At 47.0% G+C, this 25,967-nt stretch overlaps 1 protein-coding gene across 3 annotated transcripts; it reads right to left on the bottom strand.

Moving 5' to 3' along the window:
• Window positions 1-764: 764 nt before the first annotated feature.
• On the bottom strand, window positions 765-25,967 carry CARS1 (cysteinyl-tRNA synthetase 1). Of its 3 annotated transcripts, none has more exons than XM_040410648.1 (24): window positions 25,869-25,967; window positions 19,249-19,494; window positions 17,922-18,013; window positions 17,695-17,783; window positions 17,490-17,586; window positions 17,302-17,400; window positions 16,375-16,524; window positions 16,150-16,290; window positions 15,224-15,312; window positions 15,028-15,149; window positions 14,668-14,780; window positions 12,674-12,802; window positions 12,468-12,597; window positions 10,875-10,978; window positions 9,736-9,833; window positions 9,461-9,650; window positions 7,306-7,374; window positions 6,969-7,050; window positions 6,465-6,545; window positions 4,881-4,948; window positions 4,582-4,641; window positions 1,440-1,523; window positions 1,110-1,349; window positions 765-882 (listed from the first exon to the last, which is right to left on the bottom strand). In XM_040410648.1, exons 1-23 carry the CDS (start codon window positions 25,891-25,893, stop codon window positions 1,218-1,220), a joined length of 2,490 nt encoding a protein of 829 aa, XP_040266582.1. In that variant the 5' UTR covers window positions 25,894-25,967; the 3' UTR covers window positions 765-882; window positions 1,110-1,217. The 3 variants fall into 3 exon arrangements, with proteins under 3 accessions (XP_040266582.1, XP_040266583.1, XP_040266584.1); XM_040410649.1 differs by having other exon boundaries at window positions 765-885; window positions 1,113-1,349; XM_040410650.1 differs by lacking the exons at window positions 765-882; window positions 19,249-19,494 and having other exon boundaries at window positions 1,218-1,349; window positions 25,869-25,951.

Here is a 25,967-nt window from a genome sequence, read left to right as displayed (position 1 = left end):
GAGGTGATACTGCACCTTACAAAGTTGAAGAACCCCCCGCCCCACTAAAGTCATTTTTTTTTTTTTGGCTACTTAAATTCCTTATAGTGCGATATATCAATATATAATGCTCTTACTGATTTTCGTTCTGTAGTTTCTTAAAAAAAACGGACTTTTATAATATGTAAATTACCTCTCTACCAGCAAGTAGGGCGGCTACTCGCTGGTAGCAGCCGCATCCTCCTTTCATAATGACGCCCCCTCCTCATGTTGATAGACAGGGCCAGTGAACGCGCTCGTCCTCTGACTGGCCCTGTCTGCGTTCAAAATTTTGCGCCTGCGCCGTACCGGTCTTCAGTCGGTGCAGGCGCACTGAGAGGAGGATGCTCGCTCGGCCGCTCCATCCTCAATGCGCCTGCGCCAATGACGTCACATCTACACCCGGCGCAGGCGCACTGAGGAAGGAGCGGCCGAGCGAGCGTCCTCCTATCAGTGCGCCTGCGCCGACTGAAGACCGGTGCGGCGAAGGCGCGAGATTTAAAACGCAGACAGGGCCAGTCAGGACGAACGCGTTCGCTGGCCCTGTCAATCAACATGAGGAGGGGGCGTCATTATGAAAGGAGGATGCGGCTGCTACCAGCGAGTAGCCGCCCTACTTGCTGGTAGAGAGGTAATTTACATATTATAAAAGTCAGTTTTTTAGTGGGGTGACAGAAGCCCTTTAAGCACCCCTACACTTAACTAATGCACCATTTTTAATGTGAAGAAAGGCCCCGGACACAGGACATGTAACAGAGGATTTAATCAGGTGAGATGTAGAACTAGTGGTGGATCCACAGCTGCTGATTGTACAGTGATAACAGTCAGGCCGGTGCAGCGCGAGGACCACAGAGAGCCACACATTTAGGGTCCATTCACACGTCAGTATTTTCTTTCCTGATCTGTTCCGTTTTTTCAGGAACAGATCTGGACCAGATCTGGACCCATTCATTTTCAATGGGTCCTGGAAAAAAACGGACAGCTCAATGTCTGATTTTTTTCAGGACCCATTGAAAATGAATGGGTCCAGATCTGGTCCTGAAAAAAACGGAACAGATCAGGAAAGAAAAAACGGATGTGTGAATGGACCCTTATCCGTCACGCCCTCCTGGAAGCCGGTGGGACAGCATTACGGGCCCCCCGTGGGGAACGCTCAGGAATAAATACAGTTTGTTCACTTCCGTCGCCGGCTTTATCCGCTAGGTGCTGCCGTTCTGAACCATCTGCAGATATTCTTTGTACAGCTTCTCTTGGGCTTCGTATAATTTCCTGAGTTTCTTGGTTTGGCCTTTACTCAGCTCCTTCCCTTCAGTATCGTGGGTTGGGAATCCCTGGAGAGAAATGAGAAGACGCCAAGAATGTAAAAAATACTGATTCAAATATTCTAATCCAGAAAATCTGATAATCTGCCACCTACTCACATTTTCATCAAACTTTGAGTACTTGTCAATTTCCGTCTTGAACATTTCACTTGGACAAATCTTCATCTTTGCAAGTTTTGCAGCCTGCGGGGAAAATCACAGGGAAGTCTGAGAATAAGATTCTGGTCAGCGGTCCGGAGATGAAGTGGACCGGCCTGTATGAGGGTCATCGTGCCATTGCGTGTTAAGAAGTTCTGCTTTCTAGAAAACTTTATAAAAGTTCTTCATAATTGTCAAGATCTCTTCTTGCTTTCAGTGAATGACCGAAATGGTCACCTGAGACGGCAGGACAGATTTTCAGTCTCCAAATATAAAACAGGTTCTCATTCAAAGACAGCAAGCAGCAATTTTGGAAATGGTGAGGAAGTACAACATAAAATACTTACAAAGTTGCACACTTTAGATTACACAAGGAATGACCTTTATTCATACAAGTGTGAGATATTCACATTCATCATTCCTTGTGTGGATTGTCTGTTCAGTATGTGTGAGGTTACTGGCTGCAATGACGGGAAACAGAACTTCCTCCCATTGTCCGAGACGTCAGCCATCTCCTTCCAAGACTGAACACTCATTTCATGATACACATTCATGTTAAAACCCACATCCACCTTGTCAATATTTTATACTTTATATATAGGAAGGAATATAGAAAAACGCAAGTTAATTTACTTATACATTACTTATCCTGTACTGATCCTGAGTTACATCCTGTATTATACTCCAGAGCTGCACTCACTATTCTGCTGGTGCAGTCACTGTGTACATACATTACTTATCCTGTACTGATCCTGAGTTACATCCTGTATTATACTCCAGAGCTGCACTCACTATTCTGCTGGTGCAGTCACTGTGCACATACATTACTTATCCTGTACTGATCCTGAGTTACATCCTGTATTATACTCCAGAGCTGCACTCACTATTCTGCTGGTGCAGTCACTGTGCACATACATTACTTATCCTGTACTGATCCTGAGTTACATCCTGTATTATACTCCAGAGCTGCACTCACTATTCTGCTGGTGCAGTCACTGTGCACATACATTACTTATCCTGTACTGATCCTGAGCTACATCTTGTATTATACTCCAGAGCTGCACTCACTATTCTGCTGGTGCAGTCACTGTGTACATACATTACTTATCCTGTACTGATCCTGAGCTACATCCTGGTGGAGTGACAGTCATAATCCTGTGGCTTTAAAGTTGAAATCTCCCAGCCCTCTGCTTATTCAGTGTCTTCCTCTGTGATTTGAATTCTGGCAGCTGTCATTTTCACAGCAGACAATGTCCAGTCCTCCCATGAAGAGAAAGCCAATTGAAGCTCCCCCTGCATTGTAGGACCTCAGCTAGGCTGTTAAAGGGGTACTCCAGAGCTGAACCCGGATATAAGCTCCTCTTCACTCATTTAGCCCGTTTCAGTGGAGCATTTCTAACTCCAATGCTCCCCCTTGCCCTGAGCTGCATAGCATAGGACAACGGCTTCTCTTCACTACCAACGACATCCTGGGCTTCTGATGGGCATGCTAGTCGGAGGCTTCCGCCAATCAGTGAGCAGGGCTCCAGATGGCGACCAAAATGGTCGCCAATGCGACTTAGAATTGCTAAATGGCGATAAGACTTTGTAGTCTTGTCGCCATTTGCCCCTAGACCCTCCGCTGCTCTGCCTCGCACACACGAGGAACTGACATGGCGCGCGCGTGCCATGTTCTTCTCAACAGCACAGGGGAGAAGGAGGCAGTCCCCCCCCCCCTGCTGCCACCAATGGACTGATAGAAGCGAGGAGGAGGGGAGGGACTGTGGCCACTGCGCCACCAATGAATATAGTTTATGCCTGAATACAAACGCAGGCTGCGCTGGTCAATAGCAGCGGATCGGCACCTGACTGGTTAATAGCAGCGGATCGCAGCGCGCAGTCATAGAGGGTGGGTGCCAGGTATGGGATAGGGCCGGCACCCGCAGCGCAGCCTGCTTTTGTATTCAGGCATAAACTATATTCATTGGTGGTGCAGTGGCCACAGGGTCCCCTCATTGGTGGCAGTTCCGATCGGAGCCCCAGTAGTGTAAGCCTGGGGCTCCGATCGGTTACCATGGCAGCCAGGACGCTACTGAAGCCCTGGCTGCCATGGTCACCTCCCTGCTGCTGTGTGTACTATGCACAGGGCAGCATGGAGAGTGTGAAGTCCTATTTACTCTGATAGAGCTCTATTAGGGTGAATAGGACAAGGGATGAAAAGATACCAGGTTCTAGCCCCTAAGGGGGGGGGGGGGTTTGGGAAATAGATATTTAAAAAAAAAGTAAAAAACAAACAAACACCAAAATATTAAGTTTAAATCACCCCCTTGCCCAATTTTACATATAAAATATATAAACAATAAATAAATATTACATATCGCCACGCCCGAAAAAGTGCGAACTATTAAAATATTAAAAAATATCTCCTATGCAGTGAACGCCGTAACAGAAAAAAACAAAAACGTACAATTTGCCACTTTTTTGTCACCTTGTCCCGACAAAAATTAGGATCGGACTGTTCTATTATGGTCCAGGCGTTCCATAAAATGTGGAATGCACGTGGCTGTTTTGCGGACCTCAATGCATGTGCAACATCCGTGTGGATTTCGCAGAGGCACGGACAGAAACCCCTCCGTGGTGTTTCCGTGCAGAACCGACCTTCCGGATTACAGATCTGTTTGTGGGTCGCAACATGGGCATGGTCGTGTGCATGAGCCCTTAAATAGCTGATCAGCGGGGGACCCGGGTGTCGGACCCCCACCAATCAGATACTAATGAACTATTCTGAGGATAGGTCTTCAGTCAAAGTCCTGGAAAACCCTTTAAGGGTCCATTCAAATGTCCGTAACTGTTTTGCGGATCCGCAAAACACGGATACCAGCCGTGTATGTTCCACGGACAAGAATAGGACATGCTCTATCTTTTTTGCAGGGCCACAGAGCGGAACACTGTGTGCTGTCCACATCTTTGGTGGCCCCATTGAAATGAATGGGTCCGCACCCGTTCTGCAAAATTTTGGAACGGACGCTGACCCAGAACTACAGACGTGTGAATGGACCCTTAAGGGGTTGTCTCAAAAAAGATTACTATTACTATTGCTTTTACTATTTTCAGTCAGATTTACCTCCTGCTCCTGTTTCTTTCTTGCAGCTTCTTCTTTTTTCTGCCTCTTCTCTTCTTCAGCCTGAAAACCGCACAAGACCAGATATTACTCTCTATTACTCCGCTAGTCTTCTAGGTAACCGATTCATATTATTGTATGGGGGGGGGGGGGGGGAATCAGGATGGACATTTACATGAGTCCGCTTCCGCGGATATTACATGTTAGCCTCCGTTCTGGCTCACAGTGGGAGTACCCGAGCAGACGACCCCTTTATAACAATATGGCCATACGGGAATGACTTATGAAAGAGGTGGACTGACCTTTTTCTTTTCCTCCTTCTCCTTCAGTAATGTCTCTCTGTCCACAAGTTTCACCACAGTAGGAAGTCCTAGAAAAAGAAAAACTTAAGTGAAGCCGTTATCAAGGGCCAGTGGGAGACTGTCCGGGAAGTCACTGGCTTCTAATGTCCCACGATGGACGTTTATCGCCTATCCACAAGATACGTGATGAATGTCTGATCGTTGAGGGTCCCACACTTATCACAATAGCGACTCTTGAGCCATGCTGCTTCACTCACAGTCCATGCTTGATCCAATCAACCTCCTCCTCATTGAGGTGATGCAGTGAGGATGAACAGATGGCTTGGGACCCCCTTTCTAATGACTGCTGGGGGTCTCAGCAGTGGGTCCACCAGCAATCAGGCATTTATCCTGTGGATAGGAAATAAATTTCCCCTTGTAGGAAAATCCGATTATCTCCTTCCCTAACACCCACCATAAATTCCTGAATGGCTTCCCCGCGTGGAGATCGGGAAAGCCGTTTGTTCTCTGTAATAGCTTGGGTTTCTCTGAAGGCTGTAGTTCCTATGTAGTCCTGCAGGTGGCAGGGCTGCATATGAACATAGCGAATCCCCCATACCCTGCAATAGTCATTCATTGCAATGGAAGGAAGAAACAATCAATCAAATTGATTGCATATTCAAAAAAAAAATAATATATATAAAATATATATTTCCTCATAATAAAAAAAAATAATTAAGCTCACAGGCATCGCTGTGTCCCAAAACACCTGTACTATTAAAATATAAAAAGGTATTTATCTTGTATGGGGAATGTCGTAAAAATAAAAATAGCTGATTCACCATTTTTTTGTCGCTTCACTTCCTCAAAAAATATAAAATGTGATTAAAAAGTAATACACACTCCAAAATGGCAACAGTAAAAACATTTCGCCCCACAAAAAAAAAAATTTGCTGTCACTCAGCTCTGTAGATGTAATTATCTACAAGTTTTGGGGGTCAGAATATAGTGATGGAAATAAAAAAAAAATCATGAGAGTTTTTTTTCCCCGTCCACATTAAAACAAGAAAAAAAAATATATATATAAAAGTGGTATTGCCATCATCGTACTGACCCAGAAAATATAGGGAACAGGGCAGTTTTACTGCATAGTGAAAACATTAAAAATGAAACCCATAAAACTATGGCGGAATTGGCGTTTTCCCCCCAATACCACATGATTTGGAATTTTTTTTCCCAGCTTCCCACTAAATCATATGCAACACTAAATGGTCCTGCAAAAAAACAACCCTCATATGGTTATGCGAATAAAAAAATAGGCTCCGGGAAGGACGGGAGCGAAAAAGGGAAAACTGAAAAAATCACAGGGTGCTAAAAGGATTAAGAATTTACAGTTCTTGTTCTATTCCATCAGCCGCACATCTAGGATTGCTGGACCTTGTAGTCCTATCCCCAGAGCAAGCAAGCCTGGGAGGTGAAAATGGCTATCCCATAACGCTATAGCCGCCATTTTCTGGACCACCTTTACATGAATTATTAATGCGATGAAGAAAGGCGCCGCCCCCCCCCAATAAAAAAAAACTTCTTTTGTTCAATCTTTTTTACCTTCATGGTCTTCCAGTCGCACACCGAGCTCTGGCAGGACATCGTCCCGTAGCGAGTCGCATAGCTGCAGAACGCCCAGCACTGTGAAGGCATAAAGACATTTAAAGGGGTTATTTCAGGATCATAAAAAAACATGGCTGCACTACGCCAGTCCACGGGCTGTGTCTGGAATGGCAGATCCACAGCGCTGAAGTGAACTGAGCGGAGCTGCAATAAAACACACAACCTGTAGATAAAGCGTGGCGCTGTTTTTGGAAGAAAGCAATGCTTTTCTAATCCTGGACAATCCCTTTCATTTATATAGGATCCATAAATCAATTAAAAAGACACATTAGCCTCTGGGAATATAGAATGGGACGAAATCACACAAAACCTGGAAATGCCATATAAAGTTGCAATGACATACGTGGGTTGTGATGCACATTAAACGGGGGCGGGGTTAGTAGGTTATGGGTGAGGGTGACTACATAAAAGGTATACGTCCAAGGACCTGGCTCGTCTTACCTTTGTTCTCTCTGGCAATCTGTCGTACTCCTTCTCTGAACTGGGAGAGCACCTGAAGGTAAGGCATCACTGTAGACTCCAGCTATGGGAATAAACCATGCCGTTAATAAGTGCATGCCATCATTTAACCTCAAGAGGGCGCTAGGAGCAATCATCATTATTATTTCATTCATTTCATGACTCTGTACATAGGAAAAGGGGTGTACATACAGAATTAGAAACAAGTACAGTAAACAAACTGCTACAAAAGGAGAGAGGACCCTGCCCGCGAGGGCTTACAATCTACAAAAGAAATGATACATGTGGAAAAAATAAAAAAACACAGCTAGGTGCTTACATTAAGATTTTGTGCACTTCCTCCAACAGGGAATCCGATGGGTTCCTTGCCCTCTAAAGCCCCAAATATCTGGAAAACAATGGGAAACAATGTGTTAACTTTATTACTGACATCGGAATACGTCTAAGGCTACTTTCACACTGGCGTTTCTGGGTCCGCTTGTGAGATCCGTTTCTGGGCTCTCACAAGCGGCCCAAAACGGATCAGTTCAGCCCCAATGCATTCTGAATGGATAAGGATCCGCTCAGAATGCATCAGTTTGGCTGCGTTTGGTCTCCGTTCCGCTTTTGAGGCGGACACCAAAAGGCTGCTTGCAGCCTTTTGGTGTCCGCCTGACGATGCAGAGCCAAACGGATCCGTCCTGACTTACAATGCAAGTCAATGGGGACGGATCTGTTTTTCACTGACACAATATGGTGCAATTGAAAACGGATCCGTCCCCCATTGACTTTCAATGTAAGTCAGGACGGATCCGTTTTGACTTAGACTTTTTTTTTGAAAGAATAATGCAAACGGATCCATTCTGAACGGATACAAGCGTTTGCATTATCGGTGCGGATCAGTCTGTGCAGATACAAGACGGATCCGCACCGAACGCAGGTGTGAAAGTAGCCTAACACTATTACATTATTTAGCTCCAAATACAGGTTTTCAGCTTAGCTCCCAGCGTGCACACTTACTTGGTCATTCATGTAAGGCCTCATGCACACGACCGTTGTGTGTTTGGCGGTCCGCAAATTGCAGATCCGCGAAACACGGATGGCGTCCGTCTGCGTTCCGCAATTTGTGGAATGGCGTGGACAGCCATTAATATAACTGCCTATTCTTGCCGTAAAACGGACAAGAATAGGACAGGTTATATATTTTTAACTCTGTGTACTGTCCGCATCTTTTGCGGCCCCATTGTAGTTAATGGGTCCGCATCCAAGCCGCAAAAACTGTGGCTCGGATGCGGACCAAAACAACGGCGTGTGCATGAGGCCTAACTCTCATAGAAGTGAATGGAGGATTCTGGGAGTTGTAGTTTCAAAACATCTGGAGTGCCAGCGGTTGCTGATCTCTGTCCTAGACAATGCCATCGCCAGTGGGAGCGGGGGGTCTGACCGCTGTGCCCCCTACTAATCTTAAGAATGACATCCTGAAGTCCTGATTTAGTGCTGTGTCACCTTTTAAAGGCCACTTTACACCTCCCAATATTCTGACAGTTTATTGCTATTGAGGGTACGTAGGAATGGTCGTTAGCGATAATCGTGCCATTTAAAGGTGACGCCGAAATGCTCGTTCATTGGGTGATAGATCATTGACGCAGACATCTAAATTATTGTTTGCAGGCAGTAGATCGTGCCGTCTAAACAGGATTGTGTATGGGGACGAGCGATGGCATTAGCGATCACTCCTCTCCATACTGCAGAGAATAGCGCTGTATGTAAATGGAGCGGTCACTTCCTCGGACAAGCAGGCGATTGTCAGGAAGGAGCAGTTCATTCCCAACATTCGTCTGCTCCATCACACAGTGTAACGGGGCCTAAAACTTTCTCTTTCTGGCAGCAGCACTCCTGGCCACCTGTGCAGAGAACTGGAGCCCCATTCATACGTACGGTGCTGTAGTTCCATTCACAGCGGGTGGCCAGGAGGCGGTAGTTCCATTCACAACGGGTGGCCAGGAGGCTGCTATGCAGGGATGCAGCACAAAAACGATTTTAATGGTTGCAAACAGTCTTTAAAATCTCCTTCCGTTTTGTGTCTTCAGCTCCTATGCCAACCAATGTTTCTCTATGGTAAAAGGCTAGAAGTAACGCAAACTCCTTTCCATCTGTCCTCTATGTATATTTGGAAGGTTAGTAAGAATATGGGGCACACGTATGACGATATGTAATATAGCGGACATGACAGTCTGCATAGGAGCTGTATACGCAAAACAGTACATTCTTCCCCAGCACAGAAAGTGGTGGCCTATCACTAGAATAGGCTATCACATTGTCATAAGTGGAGGTCTGGCTACCGGGACCCCCATCATCCTTAAAATGAAGGGACCACAGGACTGTTCCCGGATCCAAAACTTTGAAAATGCTTGAGAATATGGGTATAAACTTTAATAAAACAACCTACACCAAAAGTAAAGACCTGGTTAAAAGAGGAAGCTGGTGGCACTTACTTTCAGCATGCTGGTCAGGTAGGTGCTGATACTCTCCAGTAACATCCTATTGGGGGTCTGTTTAGCCGCCTTTTTGCCCGCAATGTACGTGTTGCACTGACTGACCAGGGCCCGCACTTCCTCCATGACGGTCCGGGTGTCGATGTTGTCACACAGTGCAGCGTGGATAGCGGACTTCTTGTTACAGAAGCTGAGAGCGGAAAGGAGACGTCACCAAGAAAAATTCAATATGGCCACCGCGGCGGCGGGAAGAAGAGAGGGTACCAGGGGCTAACCTGTTGTTCAGTTCAATCTCCGGAGATTCCCACTTCACATATTGACCTGTGATGTCTGTAGGAGCCCTCAAAAGATCCTTCACATTTAAAAAGAATTCCTAGAAGAAAAAAAGGAGGGGTCTCGTCTGATTAACCCATTCATGAATGGGGGGGGGGTGTTTAATGCTTTCCTATCCAGGACGGCCACTACACAGTGTATGGCGCTTTCTGCCTACAGTTCTGTACGCTGTATAGTGTCCAACAACATGGCTGCCTGAAACAGCTGATCGTTGGTGGAGTCAGGTGTCGGACCCCCACTGATCTCATACCGATGACCTATCCTGAGGATAGCCATCAATATCAAAACCCCTTTAAAGGCGTATTCCCATCTGAGACAATGAGGGCGTATCGCTAGTGCAGTGATGGTTAAAGGGGTTCTGCAGTTTTTTTAAACATCAGCATCTGATCGGCGGGGGTCCCGAGTGCCTGACCCCCGCCGATCAGATGCTGATGATCTATCCAGAGGATAGATCATCAGTTTAAAAAAAACTGCAGAACCCCTTTAACCTTCAGCACTCCAGCTGTGTTGAAACTACGACTCCCAGCATGCTCCCATCATTTCTGTGGGGTTCTGAGAAGTGGTTAGCCATGACAGCGTTGGGTGCGGGCCCCAGCAGAGGGACCCCCACACCTACAGTATCTCCTAAACAGAGCCCTGAAAGTGCTGGAGGACACACTGCACATGCGCAGCCGCCCTCCATTCATTTCTATGGGGCCACCAAAAATAGCCGTGCCAGCGCGGGCTCGGCTATTTGCATCTGGCCTATAGAAGTAAATGGGAGCAGTGGCCGTGCACTCACATTCACATTCTATGGGGAGAAGGCTTGGTGGTGGCCTCACTGGAGTCCTCCAACCACTACTTTGTCCGCTCCGTTCTCGATATAGGTGAGGGTCCCAGTGGTGGGACTCGCACCTATGAGACAATGGGGGTATATCCTAGCGATATGCCACCATTGTCTCAGATGAGAATACCGCTTTAATCAGCCATTGTAAAAGGATTCATAGTAAGGTCTGCTCTGATGTTATGTACAGTCCCAGCTAACGAGAGGTGCAGAACTGTCCATGAATGACAATGTACAGACAAGATATAGGGCACTCACGTTCAGGAACTTCTCGTACTGGACGGCCGACTCCATTGTGTTGTTAGAATAATCCAGAGTGTCCTTCCAGGAATGCATGAGGAACGCCAGACGCAGCTGCCGCGCTGCAAGGACAAAGCAGTATCATGGGTGATTGAGTAATGAGAAGGCCTGCAGCTTTCATTCCTCAGCATTTAAGATCTATGCTTGATGTCAGTGAATTGGGCACGTGTTTAGATTCAGAGGCTGTGTGTATTATCATACTCTGTGTGTATTACACATCACTGTGTCTATTATCTCTGTACTGTGACATCACTGTGTCTATTATCCCTGTACTGTGACATCACTGTTTATTCTCCTTGTGCTGTGACATCACTGTGTGCATTCTCCTTGTGCGGTGACATCACTGTGTGCATTCTCCTTGTGCTGTGACATCACTGTGTGCATTCTCCTTGTGCTGTGACATCACTGTGTGCATTCTCCTTGTGCTGTGACATCACTGTGTGCATTCTCCTTGTGCTGTGACATCACTGTGTGCATTCTCCTTGTGCTGTGACATCACTGTGTGCATTCTCCTTGTGCTGTGACATCACTGTGTGCATTCTCCTTGTGCTGTGACATCACTGTGTGCATTCTCCTTGTGCTGTGACATCACTGTGTGCATTCTCCTTGTGCTGTGACATCACTGTGTGCATTCTCCTTGTGCTGTGACATCACTGTGTGCATTCTCCTTGTGCTGTGACATCACTGTGTGCATTCTCCTTGTGCTGTGACATCACTGTGTGCATTCTCCTTGTGCTGTGACATCACTGTGTGCATTCTCCTTGTGCTGTGACATCACTGTGTGCATTCTCCTTGTGCTGTGACATCACTGTGTGCATTCTCCTTGTGCTGTGACATCACTGTGTGCATTCTCCTTGTGCTGTGACATCACTGTGTGCATTCTCCTTGTGCTGTGACATCACTGTGTGCATTCTCCTTGTGCTGTGACATCACTGTGTTTATTATCCTTGTGCTGTGACATCACTGTGTTTATTATCCCTGTGCTGTGACATCACTGTGTTTATTATCCCTGTGCTGTGACATCACTGTGTGTATTATCCCTGTGCTGTGACATCACTGTGTGTATTATCCCTGTGCTGTGACATCACTGTGTGTATTATCCCTGTGCTGTGACATCACTGTGTGTATTATCCCTGCGCTGTGACATCACTGTGTGTATTATGCCTGCGCTGTGACATCACTGTGTTTATTATCCCTGCGCTGTGACATCACTGTGTTTATTATCCTTGTGCTGTGACATCACTGTGTTTATTATCCTTGTGCTGTGACATCACTGTCTTTATTATCCTTGTGCTGTGACATCACTGTCTTTATTATCCCTGTACTGTGACATCACTGTCTTTATTATCTCTGTACTGTGACATCACTGTGTGTATTATCCTTGTGCTGTGACATCACTGTGTGTTTTATCCTTGTGCTGTGACATCACTGTGTTTATATATAAAGACATTAGGAAATGCATCAGTACAGAATTTTACATATAAAATAATGCAGACGAGATGCCGGCAGAACAGACGTGTAGTGTGAACACAGCCTAGCCGAGTCATGTACCTGTATTTCTCTGCAATGCGTCTTTAATAGTAATAAAATTTTTCAGCGATTTGGACATCTTGCAGCCGGCGATGGTCAGGTGACCGGTGTGGAGAAAATAGCGCACCCAGTGGTCATTGTCAAAGTACGCCTAAAATATGGGAGAAGCAGCGTCACAGTTCTGTAGGTTTAATACCCAAGTATCTAAGGACATGGCTGCTGCATACCTCAGACTGAGCCAGTTCATTGTCGTGATGGGGAAAACGCAGATCGAACCCCCCTCCGTGAATGTCCATGGATTCTCCCAGGATGGAGCCGGCCATCGCTGAGCACTCAATGTGCCAACCAGGGCGCCCCTTTAAACAGAGCAATAACATAAAGAAATTAGGGTCTACAACACAATCTAACGACGTTACATATCACTATATTTCAGGGCAATCTAATCCTATATCTCTAAAACATCTAAATTATTCCATCTCCTGCAGTCCATGGCCACCATCAGTGACTGCAACGTGGATTATCTTTTGGGGTTTAAAGGGAATGTGTCACCAAAAATTTTCTCTCCCAGTTAAAACCAGATAGTAGCACATCTCCTTTTTTCTAATCTCTTTTTATTTTCTGATTGCACATTTATTCTATTTCCTGAACATGATTATGGGGGCGGCCATCTTGCCTGAGCTGTTAACAAAAGTTACACAACAGCCTTAAAAAAAATATATATAAATTGCTTTACGGCAGCCCCGTGGTCCATCAACACAATGGTCAGGAGGGGACTCTATTGACTTCTATGGGACAGTTTTCTGGGCATGCTCTGTGACCTTTGCAGAGGTCATTGTACGAGGAAAGAATAGATAAACTGTGATATCACCTGTCTTATCTATACACAGAGGTGATATCATTACAGGCAGGATTACAATGTTAGATAAGCAGATAGTGATCTGCACAGACCAAGAAGTGATGCTTATTATTAGACATAGTAGCCAGCGCGACAAATGCAGGATTTTTTGTTTAAATATAGATATTGACATGAAAAATTTAAATATCATCAGAAATTATTTCAAAATGTTAAAAATAAAAAAGTGATTTAAGCAGCAGGTCATTTTCTGATGACAAAATCCCTTTAAGGTAGTCCGAAACCCACCTCCTATCTCATCAGCAGCTCAAATTGTTTATCTCCCATGCTTTACACAGAAGGTTAGCTTGATCAGGTTATCAGCTGTGAAAAAGCAGAAGCCCCCCACAAGCTCAGCAGGAAGTCAGTGAATGAAGAGCCGCTCACCATTCCACCAATAACATAATATGGGAAAGCCATGGACAGCTTGGATACCACATACGTACACAGGGGCACATTTATTAAGTAGACGCCGGTCTTAAGGCCCTGCGCTGGCGCTTGATCCGCCGAAGTTATATAGAGGCACTGGCCTCTACATAACTTCGGCAGATCCTCAGCCAGTTCTAAAGGTAAGACCGCTTCCTAGCTGCCTTACATTTAGACCATTTTCTACACCTAAAACAGGCATAAAAAATGGTGAATTAGATGGGCCTGCCGGCCGTTCCCCTTCCCCCTCCCACTTTTTTAGATGGTGGAAAAGGCATATTTCTGTTTAATAAATGACCCCCATAATATCATACAAAGATCCCTTCGAGTCTCATGCAGACTGAAAATGTAGCAGCATTATAAAAAAAAGTGAACACGTACATAAAAAAAAAAAAATTAAAAAGGGGTAGTCTGGGTCTTACAGACTGATGAGCTATCCTCAGGACATCAATATCTTTCCAACTTCCAGCATCCCCACGAGAGATGCAGCCTCCTCACTGGCCTGGGAGGTCACGCACATCATCGCACGGCCGTACTTACTTTCAAGTCAATGGGACAGAGTGCAATACCCATCACAGCCACTATACACTGTAAGGCGCTGTGCTTAGTAAACTATGAAGAGCTGTGGCGCTTGCCCAAGCGTTGTGGTCGCTTCAAATAAATAATTGGCAGGAGAGGGCGAGGCTGGCAGTCAGAACCCCACAATTTGATACTGAGGACCCATTGTGAGGATAGATCTTTAACTCCTGTATGCCTCTTCCAAGGCAAAACTGAGGTCTGAGGAGGTGGAGCAGAATCCCTGTGTCCGGCTCCACCCACTCACGTCCTGCCCTAAATATCAGTTCAGCCTGGAGCGTTCCTTTAAAAAAAAAAAAAATTAAGAGGAAACCTGAATGGACTTACCTTTCCCCAAGGAGAGTCCCATGACGGTTCTCCCGGCTTAGATGCTTTCCACAGGGCAAAGTCATTGGGTGACTGCTTGTCACTTAGCCGATCTGCAGAGATGCTCAGGTCACCTGTAGAGAAGAGGTCATTATAAGAAACGGCCAGGTGAGGTCTGTTCTGGGCTACATCAAACCAGTTACAAATACTACTCAAGCCCAATGTTCTCCAGCCTGCGACTCCCAAGCTGTGTTTCCTAGATACAACTCCCAGCAGGCTCTGACAGCCATAGGCTGCCAGTGCATCCTGGGAGTTGTAGTCTCACAGCAGCTGGCGAGCCACAGCTTGCAGACCACTGCTGAGAGGACGGGCACCACTCACCTTCTCCCTCCTGAAGAGCTCTTTGATCTCCTACGGCTTCTGGCACTAGCTTGGCATAGTAATGTTTGTCGCTGGCATGAAACTTGGCTGTGCTGAAGTAAACCGACCCGTTGGACACGTAGCTGCAAGAACACAAACTCTTAATATAAAGGAATGGATGGGGCGCTGCTGCCATGAATGTACAGGAAGGACTCACCCGTAGCCATTGTCCACAATTCTCTGCACAAACTGCACGATTTCTGGCACGTACTCACTGACCCGTGTGAGAACATCTGGGGGTAGAACCTGCCAAAGAGAACCATCCACTAATCCAACGACCCACAACAACAGGCAGCAATCTTCGGCACGCCAGATGCTGTAAAGCTACTACTCCCAGCATGCACATTTGCTTGGCCGTTCTTGTAACCCCCAGAGAAGTATATGGAGCATTCTGGGAGTTGTAGTTTCAGAACAGCTGGAGTGTCGGGGTAGCTGATCCCTGATCTGTAAGATCAGTGGTTGAGACTGGATCCACATCACTAGATCTCACATCCAATGCAAAATATATGAGCAATGTCAGGCATGGAGCCGACTGGGACATTTTATGTTACCCCCGGCAGGAGGGACAGTAACACATTGAGAGGAGCACACTCTCCAGAAGAGATTTAAAGGGGTATTCCACCCCAAGACTGGTGGGTAGTTCCTCACCCTGCCTGCTGGCACCATAAAGTATACTGCTGTCCTAAACATCTGCCCTCAGACCCACCCTCCAGGGCAACGACCTCCTTTCCCCTTTAAAAGAGCTACTTCTACATTTGACATTTAGGGCATAGCCATAAGATATAGATGCAAGTGCTCGGACCTTTGTTTGGCAGGGTGAGGGTGACCGTAGGTGCCACATCCTAGTGGAATATCAAGAGGTGGCCATGCATGGGCATGAGTCGCCATTTACTTCTTTGGGGGTTATGTAAGCAGCAGAGCAAGTCTGCTCCTATAGAAGTCAATGGAGACATGCATGCCCAACTCTCCATTTATTCGTCACCTGGACCAGGGGTTACATTAATGGCTTATCCTGTGGGTATGCTGTGATACGACTGTCAGCTCTGGCAGGTGCCGTCCATAATGGTGCAGACAGCGACTTACATTCAGGGCTTCCATGTCTTTGTGATATTCTCCTTCCCAATATTTGGGAAGCTCTGAGAAGATGGAGTTGTCCGACACTTCTGCCCCCTTCTTTGTGTCCAGCCAGTCGGAGAGTAGATCCGCAGATTCCTGCAGTAACGTCTGGGAAGAGAGAAGGTTGTACACATTCACTGTGCCCCCAGGGTATGACAGACTCTGCCTTCAAATATAAGTGAGCGATCCTACCTGTGCGAACCTCTGAACGTCCTCCGCCCCTGCAGACTTACTGATCGCTTCTTCAAGGGGGTGGATGGCGGCCATTACAGCGCTTTGGATTTTTTCAAGCATCTGTTTCTTATCCGGATCCTCTGTCTCACGGACCTTGATTAAAAATGGCTGGAAAGAAAGACACGTCAGTGATGTAGATTTCAGGTAACATGTGCATGATGGGGAAGCGGGGAAATTTAAGCTCTGAAAACGGTATAATGTGAATATAGCTCTGGAGGATAATACAGGATCAGTACAGGATAAGTAATGTATGTACACAGTGACTGCACCAGCAGAATAGTGAATGCAGCTCTGGAGTATAATACAGGATGTAACTGAGGATCAGTACAGGATAAGTAATGTATGTACACAGTGACTGCACCAGCAGAATAGTGAGTGCAGCTCTGGAGTATAATACAGGATGTAACTGAGGATCAGTACAGGATAAGTAATGTATGTACACAGTGACTGCACCAGCAGAATAGTGAGTGCAGCTCTGGAGTATAATACAGGATGTAACTCAGGATCAGTACAGGATAAGTAATGTATGTACACAGTGACTGCACCAGCAGAATAGTGAGTGCAGCTCTGGAGTATAATACAGGATGTAACTCAGGATCAGTACAGGATAAGTAATGTATGTGCACAGTGACTGCACCAGCAGAATAGTGAGTGCAGCTCTGGAGTATAATACAGGATGTAACTCAGGATCAGTACAGGATAAGTAATATATGTACACATTACAGGGCCGGGAATAGGCTGTACCATTGGGCTGAGCACCCCGTCCCCAACTGATGGGCGGGGGTACCAGGAGTTGGAACCCCTACCAATTAGACATGGATGATCAATATTTAAGTCCAGGAAAGTGCCTTTAAGTCAGCCTGTGTAACACCTGCTTCCACCTACCGTCAGTGCAGTCTTCACATCAGCGAGCACAGTGGCGGCCTCAGGCTGGCTCTCTTTATATTGCTGAAATAAAAAGTTCTGTCTGGCCCGCTTAATGATCTGAAGAAACGGAGGAGGAATAACTTCAGTCTACAGAACTGCAGATGGAACGCACAGTACAGCCATGCAAAGACGCTGAGGCCACTTACCTTGTCATCAATGTCTGTGATGTTGATGCAGTAAAAGACGTCATATTTAAAGTAGTCCTTCAAGACTCTTCTGAGGATATCAAAGGATATATAGGACCTGAAATGAAGCATAAAAGGAAGGTTAAATACATACAACATGGACAAGACCAGAAACTTCATAGCAAAGCGAGTTATATGGCATCGATCCCCCGGGGCCTACACCCACCTGGCATGTCCCATGTGCGATGCATCGTATACCGTTGGTCCACAGCAATACCACGTGACTTTCTTTCCATCCTGCGGTACAAACACTTCCTAGAAATGAGGGAAAAATTCAGGTTTTTTGAAGGTTACAACCAGGCATTGAGAAAGGAGAATGGGAAGATGGAGGTAAAGGCAACAACGTAGAGGTGACAGGGGGGGGGATTCTTCATCACATTTATTCGCCGTTACCTTGTTGCGGGTTAGACTGTTGTACAGGCGCAGCTGGGGTTGTTCTTTTGCTTTTGGGGTTGACCACTGAGGTTGTGTGCGTTTCGCCTTGCCTGGAAATAACAAAGCAGGTTGGTTTAGTGAGACGATGTGGAAGCTGCATCAGTGATGGAAGTAACAGACACACTTTAGGCTACTTTCACACTGGCGTTTCTGGGTCCGCTTGTGAGATCCGTTTCAGGGATCTCACAAGCAGCCCAAAACGGATCAGTTCAGCCCCAATGCATTCTGAATGGATAAGGATCCGTTCAGAATGCATCAATTTGGCTGCGTTTAGTCTCCGTTATGTTTTTTAGACGGTCACTAAAACGCAGCTTGCAGCGTTTTGGTGACCGTCTGACGATGCGGAGCCAAATGGATCCGTCTTGACTTACAATGTAAGTCAATGGGGACAGATCAGTTTTTCACTAACACAATATGGTGCAATTGAAAACGGATCCGTCCCCCATTGACTTTCAATGTAAGTCAAGATAGATCCGTTTGACTTAGACTTTTTTTGAATGAATAATGCAAACGGATCCGTTATTAACGGATACAAGCGTTTGCATTATCGGTGCGGATCCGTCTGTGCAGATACCGAACACCTGTGTGAAAGTAGCCTAAGTTAAAGGGCCTTGCTGAACCAAGCTTTTTGAAGGGGGATGATTGGTGGAGGGGGGGGTCTAAACCTCAGGACTCTTAGCAGAATGAATGGGGCCAGGAGGCTTGCTGGACCACCATGGACCTTCAATCGTGTCCTAGACCCAGAGGCGCATTGTTTATGTGACTGTGTCTGGTACTGCAGATCAGACCCATTCACTCTGCTGACCTCGGGGGTTCAGAGGGTCGGACCCTGGAGCATCAATGGAATTTCCTTGAAAATCCCTTTAACACATTTGGATGTACCTACAGGTTCTCCGACTCCCACGGTCACATAGATGAGAAAAAGCTCAATACTCATCAAATTGGGAGTTTCAAGGGGCGTCCCTTTGACGTCTAAGAGGAAACCTCTGATGCGTCACCATCTAAAGCAGGCATGCTCTCAACCTGCGGCCCTCCAGCTGTTGCAAAACTACAACTCCCAGCATGCCCAAACAGCCTACAGGTATCAGCCTACAGCAGGGCATTGTGGGAGTTGTAGTTTTACAACAGCTGCAGCAAGTTATCTGCAGATACTGAACAAGCAGGGAATGCGGGGAGCTGTGAAGCCTGCATGATTGTGATGATGTCACATGACACAGTGGATGGAATTCATGCAAAAAATACGGCACAACCCATTTCCAGGCATGCACACAGAAGGACTACTCACATGGCTGTGTGTTATGTGAGCTGATTTGCATTGCAGGGTCTGATGAGATTGCTGCTATGTGCCTGTACCACCGCACCACATGGAAGTAATGATCAGGAGGGGGCGCCGCCAGCTGCCTGAACACCTCTACATCGGCCTGAGAAAAAGTGTAGCCCTGGATGTAACTACGAGAGCTGAGGAAGTCGTGTAAGGCGGACAGCCGGGCCTTCTCATCACTAATGTTCAGAACAGACTGGTAGAGAACAGCTGCAAGAGAGGATCACACAGAGGGGTCAGGAGGGTGAGCGGTGCCACGCTGGCATGCGTCGGGAAACATAGGAGGCAGGTTCTCTGATGCTATCTGTTATCGCCAGGTACAAGTTCTAATGCAGGGGCGCACAACCTGCAGCCCGGGGCCACATGCGGCCCCCGATTCCATCCTGAGCTGCCCCCAACCATTTGGTAACAGACATGCATGTCTATGTCTTGTGGCTGCTCACGTGTATCTTTCATGTATTCCCCCATTAGATGGGAGTCCTGGACGTGTAACTTGTTCAATATGCCATAAGTACAATATTTCTGTTGTTAATATCCCTTTAAGTTTTATTTTCGGCCCTTGGAATTGGTTCAGTCTCACAATGTGGCCCCCAACCAGAAAAGTTTGTGCACCCCTGTTCTAATGGTGCAACATAAATTAGATTACAGGTAAATTTACATAAAATGTTGAATAAATTCGCATTTTTTTTTTTTTTTTTTACAAATTCTACTCCATTCACACCCAAAGCTGCACTTAGATTTTGAGTGGCAGCCAGGAGAATTCTGTCAGCGCTGTGCGCGCCATGAAGTATTAAGGGCTCATGGACACGACCGTAGTTTGTGTCCGCGGACCGCATCCGATCTGCATTTTTTTGCGGATCAGCATGGGGACCCATTGATTTCAACGGGGTCACAAAAGATCCGCACGGCACACCGTGTGCTCTCCACATTCGCAAGTACGTTCTGCGGCCCCACGGGAAAGATAGAACATGTCCGTTTTGCGGACAAGGATAGGACATTTCTAGAGGAATGTGAAAAAATGACAGCATGGACTCGGCTGGGATCCGCGTTTTGCGAACCACAGAACACTTACGGCCGTATGCATGAGCCCTACGCCAGTTTTTTTTTTTAGACCCTGTACAGACTCAAAAGGCACACAACATACATTAATCCAAAAGGTTAAAATCTCTACCAAAATGAATTAATGAATTAAAAACTAACTAACGGGGTTTCCAGGGTTAGAAAAACATGGCTGCTTTTATCCGGGAGTCCATCGTTGTGTCTGGTTTTTCAGATCAGCTCCATTGAAGTGAATATGGTTGCAATACCACACAAAACCTGTAAACAGGTGTGGCGCTGTTTTGGGAAGAAAACAGACATATTTTTGCTAGAGGACCAGTTTATGCAGAGTGTCCCTTTAATCCAGCATCCAAGGGAAGTGATGGGTGCCAAACTATTGGACGACCACAGAAAAGTCTATGAAGCTTTCCAAAGGATTTCCTGTTCTCTTTGCTCGGTCTCCTGATCCTCTGTAGGACCCCGGCTGTCTGCAAACAGCGAGTAAATCAATAGCGCGGCTGTCTCCATGGCAGACAATTTCCTGCCTCCCCATTATTCCTCTTTCCTAAGAAGCTTATCGCAAGCCTAACCTACCGAGGGCCATAAAGAGGACGGTGACAAACATTCCAGCACCCGCCTTATCGGACTTCAGGCAGCTGTGCGACGGGAGGACGGAGAATTCAGTGCAAAGTCACTGGCGTCCCGCAAACACAATGCAATATTAGAAGGAGGCTCAACCACTGTCACCAGGGGGCGCTGTCGGTGGTAACACTGCGGGGAGGGGTCCTCTTTAAGAACGGGAAAAAGGTTTATCTAATAGCATTGATCGGTTAGCCCTGGATACAGATGTAGCAATCTCTACTTTGACACCTTTTTTTTTAAACTTGTTTTGCAGGAATTGTCATTAAGTGTCGAGCGAGAAATGGCTACATCTGAAAACGAGAATATTCCCATACACCGGGAGGAACAGAAACACAGAAGGGGAAAGTGTATTAAAACCGGCTTTAAAGGGGTTCTCTCACTTCAGCAAATATCATGTATTATGTAGAGGAAGTTAATATTACACACTGCTCGTTTCCATGGTTACGATCACCCGGCAATCCATCAATGGTGGTCGTGCTTGCACACTATTGGAAAAAGCGCCGGCCTCCCTGGGGGTCGGGTCCGTGGGGCGTAGGCCAGTGCTTTTTTCTGTAGTGTGCATGCATGGCCACCGATTCTGGATTGCAGGGTGGCTGTAACCATGGAAACGAGCAGTGTATAATGCAATGGAAAGATTAATCCAGCCAGCAAAGGAATCAAAACGGGTAATAACAATACATTAGTAAGTGCCTTGTGTTAAAGGGGTTATCCAATTCCACAAACAGCCCCCAACATGTGCCGGGACCCTCGGAGGGAATATACTTACCTGGCCCCCTGCACCGACGCTGCTGCTTCTCCCTGTAAACGGAAGAAAACATCCGGTGTCGGGGAGGGAGCAACCAATGGCAGGTGGGGACGAGCCTCCCTAGCGTTCCCCACGATGCTAGGGAGGCTCATTCCCCTCCACGCCTGCCATTGGCTGCTCTCCCCCCGACACCGGATGTTTTCATCCGTCTACAGGGAGAAGCAGCAGCGTCGGTGCAGGGAGCTAGGTAAGTATATTCCCTCCGAGGGTCCCGGTACATGGGGGAAGGGGGGGCTGTTTGTGAAACTGGATAACCCCTCTAACTTCCCCTACATAATAAATTATGTTTGCTGAAGTGACACAACCCCTTTAAAGGCAAACCATGCCGGTGTCCGTTGCACCAGAGTCGCTGAGACCTACCATGTAATTCTGGCTCATCGCCGGGAGTTCTACGACAGCAAGGGAGATGGAGTACATTTCGGGTTTAATCTGCTCCAGTTGTTACAGGAGTCGGGCCGCGGGGATCCCACAGCCCACTTTTTGTAAAAGCAGTGAGGGTGAGGTGAAAGTGCAAAAAGTCGCAATTTTTAATTTTTGGAAAAAACTGCACTTGCGCCAAAAGTTGTGAATGCTAGAAAAATAAATGATATACCCCCCCAAGGTTGTAGAACTCCTCACTATAAAATAACTAAACTTTAATTTCCATAAAAGCGGAGAATCCCTTTACAAGCTACACTGTATTACACCAGACGCACACTGCAGCCAGTGACCAACAGATGTCACAGTATGGCGATACAGTACCATAGGTCGGAGGTATTTGTTGTGGAATACTCCCGAGAACCTCCAATGTCTAGCAGTACGGTGAGAACAGAGCCCAACCTACCGGGGAAAAACAGCACCAGCCAGGTGAGACTATAGGATTCTAGATTTGTATTTCAGCTCAGGCCCAATCACAGCAGTACTGCTCTGTCCCTGGGGTTTCGGCAATCATTCTCCCTGCTGACGTTTATGGGGTGGGGAAGGCGCATATTATGCGAGTTGTAAGGGTCCATTCACACGTCCGCATCCTGCAGAACAGGTGCGGACCCATTCATTTTCAATAGGGTCGGAATGTGCTGTCTCCGCAAACTTCCATTCAGCAATTGCGGACAAGAAAAAGCATTTTCTATGAGAGTGCTGGCGATGTGCGGTCTGCAAAATGTGGAACGCACATTGCCGGTGTCCGTGTTTTGTGGATCCGCAAAACACATACGGACGTGTGAACGGACTCTAATAGAGAACACTTCCTTCTCACCCTTTCACTTTACTTACTAAGTGTTTTCCAATTTAAATAACCTCCACCCAGCCCATTATCAATGTAAGATAGCGGGGCCTGCCAAGGTCTGGAGCAACAGCCTCCAGGTATTGCACTGCATCCAAAGAAGGTCTTGGAAACAAAGTCAAACTTCTATTCATTGCATAGTGCTCATTGAAGGGGTTGTCCGCTTTTTTCTATAGATGACCAATCCTCAGGATGGGCCCTCAATATCAGATCGGCGGGGGTCCGACTCGTAAGAGCGCTGCCTTCTCTTCATGGTTTACCTGCTCGCAGCAGTAGTGGCACAGGGGGGGAGGGGACTGCCTACTTCTCCCCTGTGCTGCTGGCCTAATAGTTAGTAAGGAAAAATATATATATAAATACTAACAGTTTAAATTGCCCCCTTTCCCAACTTTACATATACAATATATAAACAATAAAAAAAATAAACATATCACATATGGCCACACCCAAAAAAGTGCAAACTATAAAAATATCAAAAATATCTCGTATGCGGTGAACGCCGTAACAGAAAAAAAAATTAAAACTGCACGGTTCGCCATTCTTTAGTCACCTTGTCCCCCCAAAAAATAGGGTAGGACTGTTCTATTATGGGCCGGACGTTCCATAAAATGTGGAATGCACGCGGCTTTTTTGGCGTTTTATTTTTTTCGCGTGGTATCGAGTAGCGCAATACTTTTTTACGGTATCAAAAATCTAATCAAAATGTTGGTATCGTGGCAACCCTACCCCCACTGATCTGATACTGATGACTTATCCTAAGTACAGGCCATCAGTATCTGTAGCCCAGGGAACCCCTTTAAACCTGTGCTGTACACCTACAACGGTGCGGGTTCAAAGCGCAGCGCAGGTATGGTGCATGGTCGGTATTAGATTAAATTCTTCAACATTTGAAGATCTCTGCTTGCTGTCAGTGTAGCAGAAGATGCTTCCTACCTTCCAGAGGCTGAAAATCTGTACAGACCTAACCTCACAGCTGACCCTCTGTTACATGGTATCTGGTTTAGACAATCCCCAGTGTCTCCATCCCTTGGACTCAAAGGAGTTTGACTTCACTGGCACATTGTAACAAACTATTAGGACAGGAGAGAGGCTAGTGCTGCTAATGTGTTTAGCGCAGGTTGTGGTCTGCAGACAGTTATAGGTCTGTTATTAGGTCTGGTGCCTAAGGGGGCTTAAAATACCCCCCTGACCCAACGGCAGACCCTTAGGGCGGGGTACAGGAGTTTCGGCCTGCGCCTGTGCGGTCACGTAGATGAAAAAAGGAAAATGAAAGTAACTGCTACTGAAATTACTAAGGAGCGGCCTGTAGTATACTGGAGATCATCCGCTCTGCAGCACATTCCTCCCACAGGACCCTAACATGCTGGTTAACCCTCTCATAACTGAGACAGAAGAAAACTTTAGATCTGTGTCTATATCTGTCATATCAGGTTATGTCCACCCACCCTCCGCCCAGAACTCAGACCGCGGCCGCCATCTGCATTATTTATACAAGTCACTTGTAATTTAGTAAAACGATTCGGGCTTGCTGAGAGTTATGGTTCCTCCACAGCTGGAAATCTAAAGGATGCAGACAATGGGGTTTGAAAACCAGTGCTGGTCACAGACTCTACTTCTGGGTGCACCACTCCCATCCTCCTACTTGGGGAGCGGGCAGCACATTTTGACACCCCAGAATTTACACACCCGATTTCTTCTGCCCGAACCTATAGCGCCGTAAAATGCCGTAACCTGAATCCGCCAAGTGCATTAAAGGGGCTTCCTAACTATACAGGCAGAATACACCGTGTGATTGGTGGAGGGGTCTGACATCCGGGGGACCCCACAATAACCTGAAATGAAGTGGCGACAGCTCTAGTAAAACGCAACCCTGCAGGATTTGGGTGCAAATATAGCATCACTGCCTGGGGTGGACACCCCCTTAAAGAGGCACAATGAGATTGATACATTGTTTCCTATGGCACTCTGTAAATATACATGCATCTATTACAGGTGTATATGTCACATGTGTTGCACTTTGCATCGCTGGATACATAGTGATAATGTAACATGTCACCATATACAGCCCCCCCCGCTGTCACCATATAATACAGCCCCCCCCGCTGTCACCATATAATACAGCCCCCCCCGCTGTCACCATATACAGCCCCCCCCCGCTGTCACCATATAATACAGCCCCCCCCGCTGTCACCATATAATACAGCCCCCCCCGCTGTCACCGTATAATACAGCCCCCCCCCGCTGTCACCATATACAGCCCCCCCCCGCTGTCACCATATACAGCCCCCCCCCGCTGTCACCATATACAGCCCCCCCCCGCTGTCACCATATAATACAGCCCCCCCTGCTGTCACCATATACAGCCCCCCCCCGCTGTCACCATATACAGCCCCCCCCACGTCACCATATACAGCCCCCCCCCGCTGTCACCATATACAGCCCCCCCCCCGCTGTCACCATATACAGCCCCCCCCCGCTGTCACCATATACAGCCCCCCCCCGCTGTCACCATATACAGCCCCCCCCCCGCTGTCACCATATACAGCCCCCCCCGCTGTCACCATATACAGCCCCCCCCCCCGCTGTCCCCATATACAGCCCCCCCCTGCTGTCACCATATACAGCCCCCCCCCTGCTGTCACCATATACAGCCCCCCCCTGCTGTCACCATATACAGCCCCCCCCCTGCTGTCACCATATACAGCTCCCCCCTGCTGTTACAGGATGACTGGCGGCAGTGTCACCGCACATGCTCTGCATACATGTACACGACCATTATACACACCCCAGTACAGGTGGACCCCCACATCCCGGGGTGCCAGCGCCCCCCACACTCACCCTGCTCCCCGGCTGCCGCTGCCATCCTGATCTCTGCTCAGATTCTGATGCAACCATCAACATAACGTGTCCGGAAGTCCCTGCCGCGCTCACTTCCGG

Source organism: Bufo bufo, chromosome 10 (assembly GCF_905171765.1).
Source record: "Bufo bufo chromosome 10, aBufBuf1.1, whole genome shotgun sequence".
NCBI classification, from domain to species: domain Eukaryota; kingdom Metazoa; phylum Chordata; class Amphibia; order Anura; family Bufonidae; genus Bufo; species Bufo bufo.
Note: the sequence above shows the minus strand (reverse complement) of the source record. Positions and strands in the feature narration are given on the sequence as shown.